The 17,040-nt window shown below is 47.0% G+C and overlaps 1 protein-coding gene and 1 long non-coding RNA gene across 2 annotated transcripts; one reads left to right on the top strand and one right to left on the bottom strand.

Moving 5' to 3' along the window:
- Window positions 1–305: 305 nt before the first annotated feature.
- LOC135396154 (uncharacterized) lies at window positions 306–4,980 on the top strand. Its single transcript, XR_010423334.1, has 4 exons — window positions 306–1,058; window positions 1,132–1,273; window positions 4,686–4,776; window positions 4,874–4,980. It is a non-coding gene; the product is annotated as an uncharacterized LOC135396154 (long non-coding RNA).
- Window positions 1,590–15,519, bottom strand: LOC135396153 (retinol dehydrogenase 7-like). Its single transcript, XM_064627184.1, has 5 exons — window positions 15,344–15,519; window positions 5,113–5,539; window positions 4,065–4,247; window positions 3,363–3,495; window positions 1,590–2,361 (listed from the first exon to the last, which is right to left on the bottom strand). The coding sequence occupies exons 1-5, from the start codon at window positions 15,356–15,358 to the stop codon at window positions 1,950–1,952; spliced, it is 1,170 nt and encodes a 389-aa protein (XP_064483254.1). The 5' UTR covers window positions 15,359–15,519; the 3' UTR covers window positions 1,590–1,949.
- Between the last annotated feature and the right edge of the window lie 1,521 nt (window positions 15,520–17,040).

Genomic DNA, 17,040 nt, shown 5'->3' with positions numbered 1-17,040 from the left:
TAGTCATGATCATCCACTGGTCCATCCAGAGCGGCTTCTGGACGTAGTCTGGCAAGTCCAGGATACGTCTGTGGTGGGCCGAGTCTAAGACAGCATGCTACGTACACCGCCTAATCGATTGGAGCATGTGATGATGACAGAAATTGAGGGAGTGTCAAGCCATCTGGATCCCTCCCCCAGATATGTCGTTGCCCGTAGTACATGTGCTATACCTAAGACCCCTTGTTTTCCACGATTCCACAAAATTTCACAGAATTTTGAGTCTATTGTTCAACATGAAATTTCGAGGAATCCCTTATTTTGCTCGAAATTTTGCAGCGAGTTGCACAGAATTTCACAGAAATTCGATTGGGTCGAAGGCTTTTGTTTGATTTGCGCACACTTTTGGATGATGGTCCGCTGACGTGATGGACGATACTGTCACTCCAACTACACAAGGAGGAAAGAAACGCTGGACAAACCTTGCAGCATAACATGACAAAGTTGGTGAACATAGCGTGGTTTCGGTTCTCAAGTGCGACTAGCAGTGTCTTCCGGCAGTGTCTCAACGTATTTCACTGGTATATGAGCAGTAGTGGGTTGACATTTTGCTGGTTGCGCAGTATTTGGGTGCTTCTTTTGAGCTTGGGTAATGCAGTGATAATGTCAATATCGGCTCTACCGAGAGCCTGTATGACCGGCATACAAAAATTTTGAAATTTTTTTGTCGTCTGAATATTCTAACGAACTACCCCCAACTTATCCGACTTTTTTTAGGAAGAAAAAGTGCGCAAATTATGCGAGTAAATAGGGTAATTGTGTTTTGTGACGGAATGAGGGTGCTTGCTCTGAATTTAGCGTCTATTGCGATCAAGTATTTGTCAATTCCTACGAACTTTGCAGATGCTGAAAGATCTTTCAGCAGGTACAAAAGGATTGTAGACGACAGACGGCATTCGCTGTCAGAGAACACAAGATATCATGTAATGCTGAGTTGTTCCCACATTATCCAAGAAAATAGTGTTTCCTGCTTCAAGCAGCCATTGACTCCTTGGCGCAGAAGATCGCGGAATTTACAAGTCGGTGCCGCCGAATTTTGAATTTGCTGCAGCAGAAAACCAGGAGGCCTTAACTTGAGGCTACGTTTCGCAGACATGTTGCCAGCCCATAGGTTTTTATGGAGGAATCTGTGTACACTTCCCCCAAAGCAAGGAACCACTGGAGCTCCCAACTTAACCTGCCTCATTACACCAGAGGCTGGAAGTGCATGCACACTTGGATAGAACCACACTAGGTGGGGACAGTCTTCTTACTCTTACTTTCTGATGTGGTGACATTACAGTTCATTCAGATATTTCTGTCACTTCATGGCTGTGCTGTCTGGTGTTTTCCCGCAGACTTTCTAGACGAACGTTGGCCCAGTTCCACCTGAAGTCGGCCCAGGATGCGTACTAACCCCCATCCTGTTCCCCACTCCTTCCCACTGTCCTCTCTCTATCTGTCCACGTCAGCACGCTGCTCGTAGCCACGCTTCGTGGTGCTAACACAGAATTTTAAGAGAGACCTGGTTGGAGCACAGTATCAATGCATAGAGTTGACAAACTCGCCAAGAGGTTTTAAAACTTTACTGGCACCTGGGCATAAAGCAACAGGTTTCGATATATCTCGAAACCTCTTTATTCCTTCCAGAAGAACATGTTACTTCCTGCCTGCCCAGATGACATTCCTGTGTCAACAGGCACATAGTATTGGATACAAATCAAGGCATGGCTGTGGTGAGGTATTTTCAGCATAAAGTCCATGCACCCCATGCACAAAGATGTGTCGTCAAAATCACACCACCACCATCACATATCCAGAGAAGTGAGCAATTGTCCTGCACACACATGTGCACTCACAACATTCACTGAGTATGAAGCCACTGTGGCACCCCAAAGTATATCTTGGAACACTGGGTTTCAGCCCAGGACTTACGCTGCACTTCGCCGTGCAATGTTTTTGATGTTTGACAACTTCTCGCAGATCTTGTTGTAGAATGGAACTGATTCCACGAGCCTTCCATTTTTTTCATAGACGTTCGGGGTGTAGATAAGATAGTCCGTAACGTCTCCAAAGATGGTCGGCATAACTGTGAGAAGGTACATGCAGACCCACATGGTATAGCCAATGCACTTGTATGATGCCTGAGGATGCTTGATGCATGTCGCTGTTTCCATGGTATCGACGACTTCAGATACGTTGTCACGTGCGAACGTGTCGAACACGAATCTGGACCTTTCAGCCATGGCGTACATGTAAGACTTGCCATAGTCCTTGGTGATGTCTTCAGGAATTTGTTCACACTTTTTGATTATGTCAGCAGGCGTTGGTATGATTGGAGTCCTGGAAATTAATTCAGTACAGTTAAGCACACCTGTTTCCGACTCCGAAAATAAGCCACAGCGACATTGAAAAATTGGAAGCAAGTGTTACTATGGCCTTGAACAGTCTGGTCAAAGCCTCAGACGGTTTAGGTAGTCGTATGGTACCCTCGCACATTAGCCAGTGCATAGGGGCAAGGGACCGACCTTTCATATTGCGTAGAACGGTGCGCAATTTATCAAACAATCGCGCAAAACATTTTTGCAGAGCGAACTATCATGGCGCACTTTTTTCTATGACAGCGCTACAAGTATCGAGCGTAGCGAAAGGCTCAAATCAGGGACAGAGATAGAGGGGGCACTGTGAAGTCTGAAGGGGTGAAGAAGAATGAGCATGTCACCTTGTGATGTCAGCTGTGTACTAAGTTTCGCACGCGTGGACTTCGAACGTCTGCTGCGCACGTGCCTGATGCACTGGGATCGTACTACCCTTGCGGATGGGTCACATTCCGGCGCCCTCCTCACGGCACGGCTACACAGTCCAAGTATTTTTCTTTGTATGATTACGACAGGCCTTGGGGCCCCGCGTGCCCCTCAAGTGGTCCGGGCTCCGGGGCGCCATCCCCGGCTGTCCCACCCTCTCGCCGGCTCTGCTTGTAGGGAACCACCAAGGGTCTGCAAAGAACTGGGTCTGTCCCACCATTGTGCCACTATAAACAAATTTGTTTTGTGTATTCTCTGGCGGCCGCATGTGAACTGAGATTTAGGTGGATGTTGTTTTCAGTTGCCCGCTTCAGTCTCCTGTGTTCCGGCGTGGATCTTTGCCAAATAATGAAACCACAACACTGCTGCTGATAAGCGCAGTACCCGATAGTGTTCACTAGCATCTTTTGATGGGCCAGGGATCAAGGCAGAACGTTTAGAGCAGTCGGTCGCTTACGCAAAAATTAAAAATGTAAAAATTTGAGAATACACCAGCAAGAAAGACTATTCGAAGCGTGTGCCTTGCCGAGTACAACTTACTTGTGGTAAGTAGGTTCCACCATCGACACTGTGACATCCCATTTGGCCAGTTCCCTTCTGAGTCCATCTCCTAGCGAAATCACTGCGTGCTTTGTCATGCTGTAAGCGTTGATCCACGTTGACGTACCCCTTCCTACATAGCAAAACCACAGCCGTCATGCAGACATGTCGTGTGGTGCAGCCACATATATAGCCTTTGGTCAAAGGGACGGTTCGCTGATCAGTTTGTAATTCCTTGATTTACCGAATCGCTGCTTCATTTTTCGCCGACTTAGGATATAGTTATGAATGTATTCTCGTATTACAATGCATTGGAGTCCACACGGTTCAAAATTTCCGAGGAGAGAGATGTATACGCCACGTCAGCGTGACCACATTGTGACGACACGAAGGCGTTCCCTTATCACCAGGCTTCGGGAGCTCCTGGTGCCTGCTGCGGAAAATGATTTGCGAGGAAGAGGTGCGGGAAAGTACACTGACACGTGATCATCCTGGCGATGACGTCACGGACAGGTAACGTGAGCTAATGAGATTACCCTGCTTGCCCCTTCCCGCAGGATCTGGGTACGTATAACCCTGGAAGTACGTCGGTTTCGAGCGAAGAAGGGCGGGAGTTGCTTGCTCCTGCCAGACATATCTAGTATTTCAATTACGTTAGAGAGCGAACTTTCCCTTTAACGTTCGTCTTTGTCAGCTCCTCACCTGCGTAACTGGCCATAAGGACCACTCTTCCCTTAGACTCCCTCAATAGAGGCAAGAATGTCTGAACGGTGCGCACACAGCCGAAGACATTCACTTCGAACAGCTTTCTGATGTCCTTCATGGGCATCCACTCCAGTTCCATGGACAGGAATATGCCGGCGTTTGCCACAACAGCCCACAGTCCTGATCGACAAGAAGAGAGAAAGCACAAATGAGACGCAGAGAAAAGAGAGCGGACAGTCGCAAATTATCACTTGAGGATGATAACGTACTATAAGGAGCTTCGTAGATGGGTAGAAATCCAGCGAACCGGTAGAATGTAGGAAGGGAGTTGCCTCAGGACAGAAGGCTTCTGTCCTGAGGCAACTCCCTTCCTATAAGGAGCTTCGTTGTACATCGGATATGCTCATGGTTCCGAAAACACAGTCACTCGCGTGATTCATTTCAACAACACTGGTGGCGTCTCCGCCAGTGAAACGACGCGGGAGAGGTCACGTGCTTACGTGAACCAATGGTGACGGCAGTAGCTCTCGTTCCTCAGACGTCATAGCTTGGTGCGTGACAGTGGATCTCTATCTCAGCATGATACGTAGAAAAGAAATTCTTTTTTTTCCTCGATAGGGTTGCCAGATGGCAAAAGCTATACCTAACGAATATTGTACCCCACGTAACCAAATGGAGCCAACTATAAGCAAGGCTCTCTAGCCAAAAGGTATGCAACACTTCACAATGAGCGTTTCCTCACCTCCCCTTCAACAACAGCTTTACTTACCAATATCTTTTTTTTTTTTTTTTTTTACGAACATTAGTGTGCACAAGGACCAAGTTGTCAAGGATAACGATACGTAACTGCGAGAAAAAATAGCAGTGATACACAGACCGTACAACACGTCACCGGAAAAGTTGTGTTATCCCGTACTGTTCGTCTGTGTGTTGCGCCCATTCGTCTCTCCAAAACTCAGGGATACGTTGACAACGTCACGAAAAATAAAGCGTTGAATATGTTAAAGGACAGAACTACCATGTTGAATAAAATGTAAATACGTACTGTTGTCTCCCAGGTTCTTCTTCACATAAGCAAGCGTGCTTTCGAAATGCTCCTCCTTGGTCACATCCAGTGTGACTACGTGCAACCTACTGGAACAATTCCTCCTGAGACTCTTGGCACCTTCCCCATCGGGAAACAGGCATCCAGCAAAGACCTGGAACCCTTGCTTGTCGAGCCGAACGCTCAAGTCGTGGCCAAATCCCGTATCACAGCCAGTAATCAGGACGGCGCGACCCTCGGGCTGCACACGCGCGTTCGGTAACCTGGCGCTGATGAAACGTCCCATGATTGTGGCAAGCAGTGCCAGACCTAAGGCACCGGTGACGTAAGAAAGAAGTCCCCATAAGGCGGGAAGGAAGTAGATGATGCTGCCTAGGATAAGCCAGGGCCCTGCAGTGTAGGCTGCGAGCTCCCATCCCATTGAGTGCTGAAACGAAGAAGGGTTTTCGTATCTGAGTGATGAGGGTGGCGATGAGTAACGTGTCATATCACATCGCCGTCACATCACTTTCATGATATGGCACTCAATATTAGTAGAAATAAAGTGCAAAAATTTCTCCCCGAGGAATGAAAGGTACAGTTACGTTGACACCATCACAAAAGGAACAGAATTCATTGGCTGCGTCGTTCGTGGTTTATGAGGGCGAGAGAGAAACTTATGCTTTCCCTCTTCCTTCCCTTTAGGGGGGTTAGATCACTTAGCACGAAGCTGTGAAGGATAAATGTAAAAAAGGGTTACGTTCATCGATATGAACCTGAGTTCCAAGTTTTACAGCAGTGAGGTCACTAGACTCGTAGTAAATATCCAAGGCGAATACGGAAGCTCATCCACCTCTCGCATCGCGGAAGGCACAATAAAGCGAGGCGACCGCGGGCGAGGTCACGTGCTTTCGAGAACCAGTGGGAAAGGCCGAAAACTCGCCAACTACGAGACGTAGAAGAATAATTCATTTCTTTTTGTTTCTCAAAACTGTGGCGTGTGGCACAACGCGTAAATGTGATGAACAACAACAATCAAAGTATCTGTATTACATCACTGATTACGCTATCTCATTGTATTTCCGCAAGAAGCAGAAGAACTATACGGACAGCGGACCCTTCCCTCAACTTTGTCTTCACGCTTCGCGTCTCATGTTTGCGGAAAGTCTCTCAGACGTCCCGCTCTCAGTGGCTTACTTGATTTCTTTTGGCGTCGAAAACGTTTCGAGTAGATGTGTCCAGATAGGAAAAAAAAAAGAAAAGAAAAGAAAACAATTGGCTACGCTACTTGATATAGCAGGAAATTTATACGCGAACTCCCTCTCCCGGAACGCACTTCCTCCTCACGAAACAGATGGTCCTTCTTGTGTGCCACAGCAGGAATGACAAATCACGCTGCGCTAACAGATAGTCGGAGAAAATAACGTCCTCTGTGTTTGTGTTTTCCTGTTTTCGAAATGCTGCGTTTGGTTTTGTCATGCAACGCAGTCCATACGAACGAGCACATTCCAATGATCATTGCAGCTAACGGCCATTGAACATCTCGAGCACCATTGACAATACGCCGCCGCCTGCCACAACCACACTATAGTCAGTGACAACATATGTCATACACTTGACCCCGCCCCCACAGAAGAATCGCTCCGCGCGCTCGAATGTAGTGCGGCGCGGCCAAGTGGGGACTAGGGGGAGAGAGAGAGCCGGCACTACATCGCGAAGCGGAGGCGTCGTGCAAAGGCTGGTAGCCAATCGTAGGAGTCTTCCACGTGTGAGTGGGCGGTCCCAACTGTAGGACTTAGGTTGTCATTGACTATAGTCAATGGGAATTGAAATGGCCGTGTATTGTGGCCGTGTAGCAGCATCCAATCACAGTCATTTCAATAGGCTTCTCCCTGTTTGTAAACAAGTGACGTCATAGTGTTCGACAGCGCCACCAATTTGGTGGTAGAGTTGAACTACGCTCGAAGCTAGAGGCGAACAAGGTCGCGCCCGAAAGCCACGGTCTTGAGGGGATTACGATGGTCCCTGACAGGGACGCGACCTTCGGTCCTATACTTTTCTTTCAATAGGAGGCGCCGAACAAGTGCCCATTCGTGGAACCCAGCACTCCACTTCCGATTTGTTTCGGTTTCAGTCTTGTCTACCAGCGCCATGATGATGCTTCTCTGGTAAAGGACTATTACTGTCTGTTTGAATGCCCGTGTGACAGTATGTGATTAGTATTCTAGTTGTCCATGTGACGCTCGTGACAGAGTGACGCAGGTGCCAACTATAAAAACCAAATAGCTCCAGACACCACACAGTTATGAAGAAGAAAAAAAAGAAATTGTCCATGAGGACCTCCTGTACGAGCGACCTCACGGCGATCAGGTCGCGAACACTTGTGTGCCGACCTCGAACAGAACCAGCTGGAACACTAGAGACATCATCGTGTACATATACCATGGCGCCTGTGTAAACAGTAGCCTGTGAGCGGCTTTCCATGCAGGAAGAAGGGCAACTCGTGGGGGACTGCGAGAGCAATGGAAGAAGCACATTCAGTGTTCATTTTCACTCTCTCCCTCTCTCTTTTTTCTATTGTGCTAACGCAGAGGAAGTGCCTTCCTGAAGTAACATGCGTTACTTAGAAAATAAAGCTTTATATTAGTGGCAAGCGTACGGTATACTTGTCGATATCGATTAATTCATTTTATTATTGGTTGCGCGCACGAATTCGTAGTTTATTCTTCCTCTAAGAGTGTAGGGACTACGGTAACTGATTATGTAGCCATACTTTTTTCCAGGGCTTTCCACGAACAGGGAAAACAAGAAAAGACCGTACCGGTTTGTTGGTTTAAAGAAAAAAAAAATGTATGGAGATGGAGGTCCCTACTATACTAGCCTGTATTGCAGTAGTCAGTGCAGCGTGTCAATGACAGAATGAAGCTTCATTAATGTTATCACATTCGCTCCGTTTTCTAATGGAACTCAGCTCAGTAAAACTTCATCGTATACTGCAAAGAAAACTTTGCAAAGCTACTGACGTTCCAGGACATTGACTGCTGTTAAATGACGCGTTTTTAATTGAGTTAAACTTCATTCCCATTTAGTAGAAACGCTGTAGGGTCTCTTCTCTGTTTTTGTTTTTTTGCGCCTTTTTCTTGTTCTTCTTGGCTGACATGCACGCCTAAGTGCCGAGTCCTTTAAGCGCCGGCCGCGGACCAGCCGGACTCAAGTTTACATTGACATGTCTGTCGTTACATGTGTCTCAGAAGCTTTGCTTCAAAGTCCTGAGGAGCGAAAATTATGAGTGTGGTTCAGTAGTTCGCCCTGATTTGCGCAGCTCCTTCGTGGTCAGTTGCGGATTGGGCAAAGTGCCACGTGTCACATCTATTGGGAATACGCGGCGCAATTTGGCATATGCGCAACACGATATTACTATCCCTTATTCAATAATTATAGCGTTGCGCGGTTAGAAAAAGAAACACCCGAAGAACTACTCATTGTTGGCTCAATAACAAAAACATGAACGCAGTCACGGTCAAGAGGGCCCGACATCTTTAAGGGTAAGTCGCAGATTCAATTGATGATTTCCCACAAGCTTCGCGCTGGTGGAGTGTCAAGGTTGCGCATTGTGTCTGTAATGTTTGGCATAAGTTTTATGGCCTCACTGGGTTGCGATATTCGTGTTCCTAAACGAATGCTACGCGGCATCGCCGCAGGCAGGAACGTATCGAGTCTACTGGACTGCATCGCTGGCGAGACCATAAATCGTCGAGACGAAAAGGTAAACTTCGCTCAGGTTTACGTAAGAGGTCCATAAAAACTAAGGTGTAAACAACACGGCTATTATAATAAGACGACCGCATTGTTAGCTGCGAGAGCTGAAGGTAATTGTCTTCTGGATTAACCGGCTGTGGCTATATACGACTATAAATATACATGCATATAGGCATAGACGAAATGTTATGGTCGTAGTGGTGGTGTTGTTGTTCCCGATCTGTTTCAAGCTTAGTACAGTGACATGCTCCTCGGAGGGGGGGGGGGGGGATCGTGCGTCCTGGGGCAACCTCATAGGTAATTGCAGACATCGGGAGCTGTATCTTGGGGCAGTCCATGGGAGACCCAGAGAAAACACTCTGGTAGCACAATTGGTGCCGGTTCCGCTGTCTGTATTTCTTCCCTTTATTGTCCGTCTCCCATCTACAAGATGGCGGTGGCTCCAGGAAAAAAGCTACATTTCTGTAGCTTGAGAACACCTGAGGTCTGCGATATCACATGGCAGTGATGGCGAGAAACACATGTTTTACAGCAATGTGGTATATCAAAGAGGACAAAAAAGGAAAGGCACTTTTTAACACAGCTAGATTTTGCTAATTTGCTAGACTCCCCCCCCCCCCCCCCCCCAGCGCGATATCTCACGGTGGTAAATGAGTGTTGCTTCGTCCCTTCGACCCCTCTCTTACCTCCCCCTCCTCCTCTAACGCTCTTTTATACCATTGCTCTGTCTGCACATGCTGTGGACATGTTCTAAGAGTAAAACATTCGCTGTGCTGTCTTCAAAAGAACGCCCGACTAACTCTGCATATTGGACCCGTCGATCACAGGATCAAGACTTGAGACTCCTCTTCTTCAATATTATACACGTGGATATCAACGAAAGAGTTTCCACCCACATGATACAAGCTACCATGGGTAAGTTTACCTTGGGCAGGTACGTTTTGGTAATTGAGTATCGCCTCGCATGGATTGCAGAGCAGTCAAGTTCGAGAGCAGAGGAATCCTGGTTCCCACAATTTAGGTATATATTTCACGCCAGAAGCAGATATAGTCGGCAAAAAGGTTTTGCCTGCAATATTGGTATTCTCGAAATTTCACTTAGGGAACGATCGATTAATACTTATGATGATGATGGGTTGTGCCGACGCCATACCTAGAGTAAACAAAGCCCTGACGTAGTCATTAAAGTAGCACAGAAGTCATTTCTAACACCCTCTTTTCTTTCTATAAAACTGTTAAGCAGGCCAGTAAAACGTACCATGAGAAGTAAGTCATAATTATCGCAGAAACTGAATATATAGTACGTCGCAAAAAGCGACTGTGGGCAACCGTGGTGGAGAGCAGTACCAGCTATAGAGTCACTAAATAAGCTTCGCTTCAGAGTATCGACACTGAGGTCCAAGAGAGAGCAAAAGCGCCATCTTGTTTCCGCAAGACACCCATCCCATTTGAGGATCAAAGACGGCTAACATAATGCTCACTGTGGGATAGAGAAGCGTGTATGATTGTTGTGCTATGATCCGTGTATTGTGAACCAGAGCGTTCCGAGGATGTCAAGGTGAGCTCAAGGCCGTCAACTGCTGCTTGCAAACGAAAATAGCATTTCAACCGCGCACGATAGATGGCACCGTGCGCTAAAGTGCGCATGCGTGTGGGCAGCGTGGCGCGGAAACAAGATGGCGCATGCTCGCTCTTGGAACTCAGTGTCGATACTCTGAAGCGTAGCTTATTTAATGACTCTAGTACCGGTCTGTGACCCTGCGCTGACGCTCTACCGTCCGGGCTTGCTGGTTCAGAGTGGAGTCACTAAATAGGGAGCAGAGTAACGACACTGAGCCACGCCGGCGAGCGAGGCTTCCATCTTGGGTCCAGCGCGGTTGCGTCGCCTAGCCATGGGACGCCAATCTCCCCCTTCTCCGCCGGAGAACAGCGTGGACTTGAGCCAGCTCGCAATAGAGGAATCCGGTTCTGAATGGAGGAGACTCAACGTGGACGGCGCGATCTTGGAAGGGGAGACCACGTGACACGATCGGGCCAATGGAGGACACCGAACGGCGGCTCCGGCACGGAAAAGGAATGCGATACTCTGTACCCCTATTTAGTGACTCTAGTTCGGAGTATCGTCTGCTAGTCAGCTGTTCAGGGCTCTGAAGAAGTATTAGCGCAGGGAAACTCACGCGGGACAATGAAATATTCCATGCCCACGGTCACCCTTTCAATTCCTAACCCTCCCTCCGAGGTAAATGGTTTACCGAGTACAAAATCAGAAAGACATGAGGCAAAAAAAAAAAAAGACAGGCGCTGACCTCGACTGACCGCGCAGACGTTATAACATATATGTCGTCCCTCTCCTCATTGTTACACCCCGGGGTGGGGGTGGGGTGGAGCGAGTCGAGAGTGAATAAGCGCGGCTGTGTTTGTGTTCGTTTTTTTTTGTTCCTCTGAAAAAAATATGAACTGCATGTATCAAACCCTTTTGTGCTGTCCAGCAAATTGACGCGTATACTTTCATCAGATGTCTTAAACTGAAAATATTTTGGATGACCCTCTGTGCTCCTTTAATGGTTCACCGGTCATGATTGTGCTTCAGCAGCCGCATAGACAGCCACTGACAGTCACGAGAAGCCTGTGTTTGAGACCGTCTCCGGTGTTTGGCCGAAGCAGACGACATCCTGGCTTTATATGTCCACGTGACGGAGGAGTGAGAGGAGACATCAAGCAGGCCTTCTGTGTATAGGTGGCGTTGGTTGTACGTCAGATGGTATTGATGACGTCGATTGGTCACTGCACTCATGTGACGTGGTAAATTGAGAGTATCCGAAGTCGAATTCTGGTTGCGTGGCCAACCACGGAGAGCAGTTTTTCATCTTCACCACCACCAGCACCACCGAATTCTGGAACCAGCTCCGATACTATTTGGATGTTTTCTTTGGCCCTTCTTCAGGGCCTCTAAGGCACACGCCTGCAGAGTTCCCCATGATCCACAGTTCCCTCGGCGAGTTCACATACGAAACTTTCGCCAAATCGTAGTGTAACTACGGTAATTCAGTCCTCGTTCAGAGCATAGGTGACCCTGTAAATTCATATTACATACGAGTTTGTTCCCTTCAATTGACTTCCGCCTCGTCTATTCAGTACTTGGCGTCCTCGACCAACGATGATCTGTAACCTTGTTCTGAAACAATATTATGTCTGCATAACGACCTTGTGCTTGATGACATGTCCAAAGACTTCAATCATCCCCTCTTATGTACGAACGTTCGAGTGTGTACAGAGCAGTGGAAATCTTAGTGTCGTCGCAAATAATTATTGATTGATTAGACGGCAGTATGAGGGTGTTAGCAATGTATATGTATTAGAATATCATGAAAGCAAAATTGCGTTCCGGCCTACAAGCCTCGTTAACACTTTCATGCGTGAGACGTAATTATATACTTGTCAGCCAGCGAAGAGCGGTGGCACAAAACATGTCACTGGCAAAGACATGCCTGTGTAAACGTTGTAATGTACATGTACCTTTCGCCACAAATGTAACACAGCAGCTGCCAATCGCACATCAACAAATGACAATATATATAGTGTGATTAGGTTTAGAGGGCCTACGGAAAGTGTACGTAATCTGTCGTCCATTCAGCACGTTACACAGGTTTTGGGTAGATCGCTTTGGGAAAAGGTGGAATGAGTGTTAGCTTGGACAGCGACGCAGGGATATTCGAAGTAGAAAAACATAGGTCCGGTGAACGTACAGTGGATTGAAGCAAACGTGTCAGGCTTGGAGCCACCCATATTACGAACCGAGACTGTTCAGGTCGGGAGCTGCCTAGGGGTCTTGCCTCACTTGCTGTCTTTTAGTTATACTTGGCATTATCTTACGCTACATTTGCACGCGCTATATTACTTTCGCTCGAACCGTGAAATTAAAGTGCAGAAATTGTTCCCAATTTGCGATTTTTACAGTATGGTGACTGCGTCGCTTCGACTAACAAGGAGTACACGGAGAAACGGAAACTTAAATCCTTCTCTGAAGCAACAAGGTCGCACAAGATAGATGTCTTGCAGGACCGAAGATCCAGTTGAAAGGTTGCAGAATGCTTATTATTTCGTCTCAATATACCACGTAAACATTACTGGTTTCCGCACGCGCAGAAGGTGGCTGCACCGTGCAATCCATGTCTCAGCACCGTAAAAGAGAGCCTCAATGGTGGCCTGGAACTGTTTATTTAACGTACTTTCTTCTGAAATAGCAAATGTTCAGCGGCGTTTCGTTTCTCTTTATTACAGTCACTATTTAGTATTTAGGGTGTATAGTATACTTGTCCTACGTACATACTATACACGAAGATATATTGCGCAAACTATAGATTCCAACTGTGACATTTCGTAGAGACAGGAGAGGTTGTCCCTTTTTGTATGAGGTCATTCGTGCCATTTTTGAATGTTCAGTTTTACTATATATATCGTCCATCAATTGCCACGTATTGCAGAGTATCGCCCCCTGCGATCCCATTATCCTGAAATAAAGTTGTTGTTGTTGTTGCCACGTACCAGCTCCCGTGGCGTAGTGTGGTTAAGATTTCCACCCCTTCCTGCTGTCCTCTCTCCATCTATCCACGTCTGTACGCCGCTCACAGCCGCAAACACGGGACTAAAAAAAAACTTGACATGTACCCTCGCGTACTTTGAAATGTTTCTCTTGAACAAGAGAGAAACTGATGTTCTGAGGCTGGAACACATAGAAGGGACAGATACAAACAAAGCCTCAAATTGCCTAAGAAATCAACGATGAAAGATCCAGAAGATGTGGGTTCGATCCCTACAGCTGGCTAACCTTTTCAGTGACTTTCATCTTTCATCATGTTTCTCTTGTTCCTTATGTTCATTCTGCTCACCAGCTGTGCCCAATGAATCGATCACTGTTAACGATGAATACTCTCTCGCAGAACTGCGATGTTGACATTTTCGCATCTTTCTTGGATTTCTCAAAACGTCTTTTCCAGTTTCCTTTCATTAGCTTTGTCAACATGTGAGTAGTTTGACAGTATCATGTCTTGTAGTGTTCTAGCTGTGTATTCTATGGTTTTTTTTACTAACATTTGTGTTCATCTACGGGTGCACTATTCAGTAGACTACACTTCGTTGTTTATAGGCACCAACGCAAAAACAAACAAACAAAGGAAACAGAAAGAAAAAAAAAATGTCCTGGAGGTTGAAGTGAATGGAATTGCCTCGTTTGCCTCGAGATTAGCACACTTAAGGAGCACACGCTGTGATCAGCCTTGATTCCATTCAGTGTGAAGATACTTATCGGCTCCAGGTAAATATCTGTCTGTACATGCTTTCACACCAAGGTTGTCTCTCTTGTATTCCTTACCACGGAACGCTTTAAGCACTCTTCGCGTTCCATTGGGATGTCTAGGTCCCAAAATGGCGTAATGTTGTAATCGTTAAATAAACATTTCTTTGTCGCGACCAGCTTTACACTTTGTTTTTGAAGACTTCTGTCGCCACGAACAAAAAAGCAACGGGGAACCAGGTATGCTCTGTTATCCGTGTATTCGCACGAGCGACATCCTCACGGAATATTCTAGTGGAAGAGAAAGCGAAAACACTCCTTACAGAGCCGAAGTTCCGTCCCGTGTTATGTTGAGCATTCACACGGTGAGAATATCGGGAGTGGCGTTCTGCGCTCTTAGCAGACGACGCTTCGCAGACGACACCGTCAGCGTGTTTTCATGTCGTCTGCTACGGAATATCTTGTGGCTGTGTAGCAGGATATATTCCCCACGGTTAGCAGCATACGTGAAGACACGACGTTGAGCGCTCGCGCTCACGTGACAGCATAAAGACATGGCACTTTTCGCATCTTCCGCTTCTGGAGGGATGTCGCTCGTGTGAATACACTGTATATTTCTTTACGGAACCACTGTTCATACGCTGTCGCCTTGAATAATCTGTTGGAGCCAGCTCCAGAAACATAATCTCACACAACTAAAGCATATATCATGTAACTCAAATGACTGGCACTAGTGTACGTAATTCTTTTGTGTTACATACGTATTATGAAGCTTTTCACCTGTGGCACACTGCAATTGCACGGGTGCTGGAGCATGTTCAATTACCTACGGTTGTGTTTATGGGCTTGCTATCGATCGAGCAAACGCAAAAATGGAAACGTGTGTACCGATTGTACCGTAGTCGTTGTAGAGCTACATGAAATAAAGAGGATGCTTGAGAATCGCTACACGAGCCATATTCAAGAAGTTCAGTTCTGGTTCCGCCTGACTATCCCGCAAATATATCGATCAGTATTTGACGAACGAATAATATTTAATATAGAATATAAATGCACATCCTTGGTACATCCTTGGCACATCGTTGGTACAGAACTCACATAGAGAGTCTGCAGACATACCCAGTAGCGCACACAAGACCCCGCTTCCGCGACTAACGCAATCGCGGCTTTTTCTTCGAGATGCAGCACGCAAACACTTACCAGTCTTCTATTCATGGTTTATCCGCTAGCGCTTCCGGCGTCAGGCGGGCAGAATGTCGGGGACCGCTTCCCAGAGGAAAGTAGAACAAGAGCCGCACTGATTTGAGCAGTCTTCCCACTACGATCGGTGGCAGCGGATTGAAAAGCTGCGCGTGGCGTGGCTGGCTGCACTTTCACTGCTTTCACTCTCGTTCCCTCTCACATATAAGCTGCTCCAAGGGCGGTTTGCGTAGCCACGTTGCCCCGAAGGCTTCCTCAAGGCAGGGAGTACGTCTTGTTTCCCGTTCTTACAGCAGGATTGGTCAAATAACTTGTTACTTCACCGTTTCTTTACTCTTCTTTGTTGACGGTGTTGTGTTGTGTGTAGCTTTTTGCTCAATGATGATTCTGTAATGTATCTGTTAAGTGGTGTAGAGGAGATGGCGTCCCTCCGCATGCTCTCCTGATCGGCGATGATCCAATGTCACCGTGGGTCGGATGTGCTGCGGTGCCTCTCATGCCGCGCCCTAACTCCAGGACTTCCAGTAGATAGAATTGAAGCTTCTTCAAATGGCGCGTGTTCGTAAGGGGATCGGGGTTCTTATTTAATGCGCCTACATCCATCTGTTCTGCTGATGTCAAGGATTGGTGTCTCGAGCTAATTCTGTTTCCACCTACACGCATTTGAACACCACCATTCCGCCGGTGAGGATAATCTTTCGCGTGCCTTTAGGCAACACGGTGCTACTTTTATCGCTCACGGACACACATAATTGATCGCCTCCCAGGACACGCTGTAGATGCGGCCCTGTATGCAAGGATTTATGCAACACCATTTGCATGTGGGCCATATAGGTCTCGGTTACCCATGTCGTGCTCAGATATTGGAGCGTTTGAGAACGGGTACCCAAGGCGCTTTGAAGGACCCCGAAGAGACAAGGAGTCGGCATTGGGGTGGGGGGCGGGGGACAAACATCGTTTAGCATGTCGGCATGCTCATGACGCCGCTTGGGTAAGCTGCCCTAAAACTCTATTTTTCTCATTCACACGAACACCCTGGCTGTGTAGATGTCTTCATAATGGAACGCTATGAGTTTTTTTTAAAGTTTCGTATTAGCGCCGCGAAGCAACTGTGGCAGTGAGCGGCGTACAGGCGTGGACAGATAGGGAGACAGGACAGCATGGAGGAGTGAGGGGGCATGGGGGGTTAGAATATGTCCTGGACCGACTTCATGGGGAACTGTGCCAACATTCGTCCGAAAAGTATGCCCGAAAGTCCGGGGAAAACCTCAGACAGCACGTCCAGTACGGGGATTCGAACCCACCTCCCAGTCTCAGTCTCGTCGTGGTATATGTTTAATAGAAAGAAAGGTGGAAATGTCAGCCAGGCTGATGCGTGGCCAGGCGTGCAAAGCGATCATGCTAACCTCTATGCGACGGGAGCTGGTGGACCGCTATGAAGAGGTTCGGACTGACAACGGATATCGTATAGGAAACGTTGTCTTGTATGCTTCCGATCTACTAACATTTAGTTATCTTAAGGACGGCACAGGGTACAAACAACGATAACAGGCCAAAGTCATCCCCACGATATCTATATTGAGAATCGGTGCTACTCATTGCGTATACATTCATGCTTGTGAAAATTCCTTTCTCCATACCAAATACATACAAATAATAATAATAATAATAATAATAGTTCTTGAAGGTTAGGTTTG

The sequence above is a fragment of the Ornithodoros turicata genome, chromosome 5 (genome assembly GCF_037126465.1).
Source record: "Ornithodoros turicata isolate Travis chromosome 5, ASM3712646v1, whole genome shotgun sequence".
NCBI classification, from domain to species: domain Eukaryota; kingdom Metazoa; phylum Arthropoda; class Arachnida; order Ixodida; family Argasidae; genus Ornithodoros; species Ornithodoros turicata.
The sequence above is the reverse complement of the archived record's forward strand: the minus strand, read 5'-3'. Positions and strand labels throughout refer to the sequence as shown.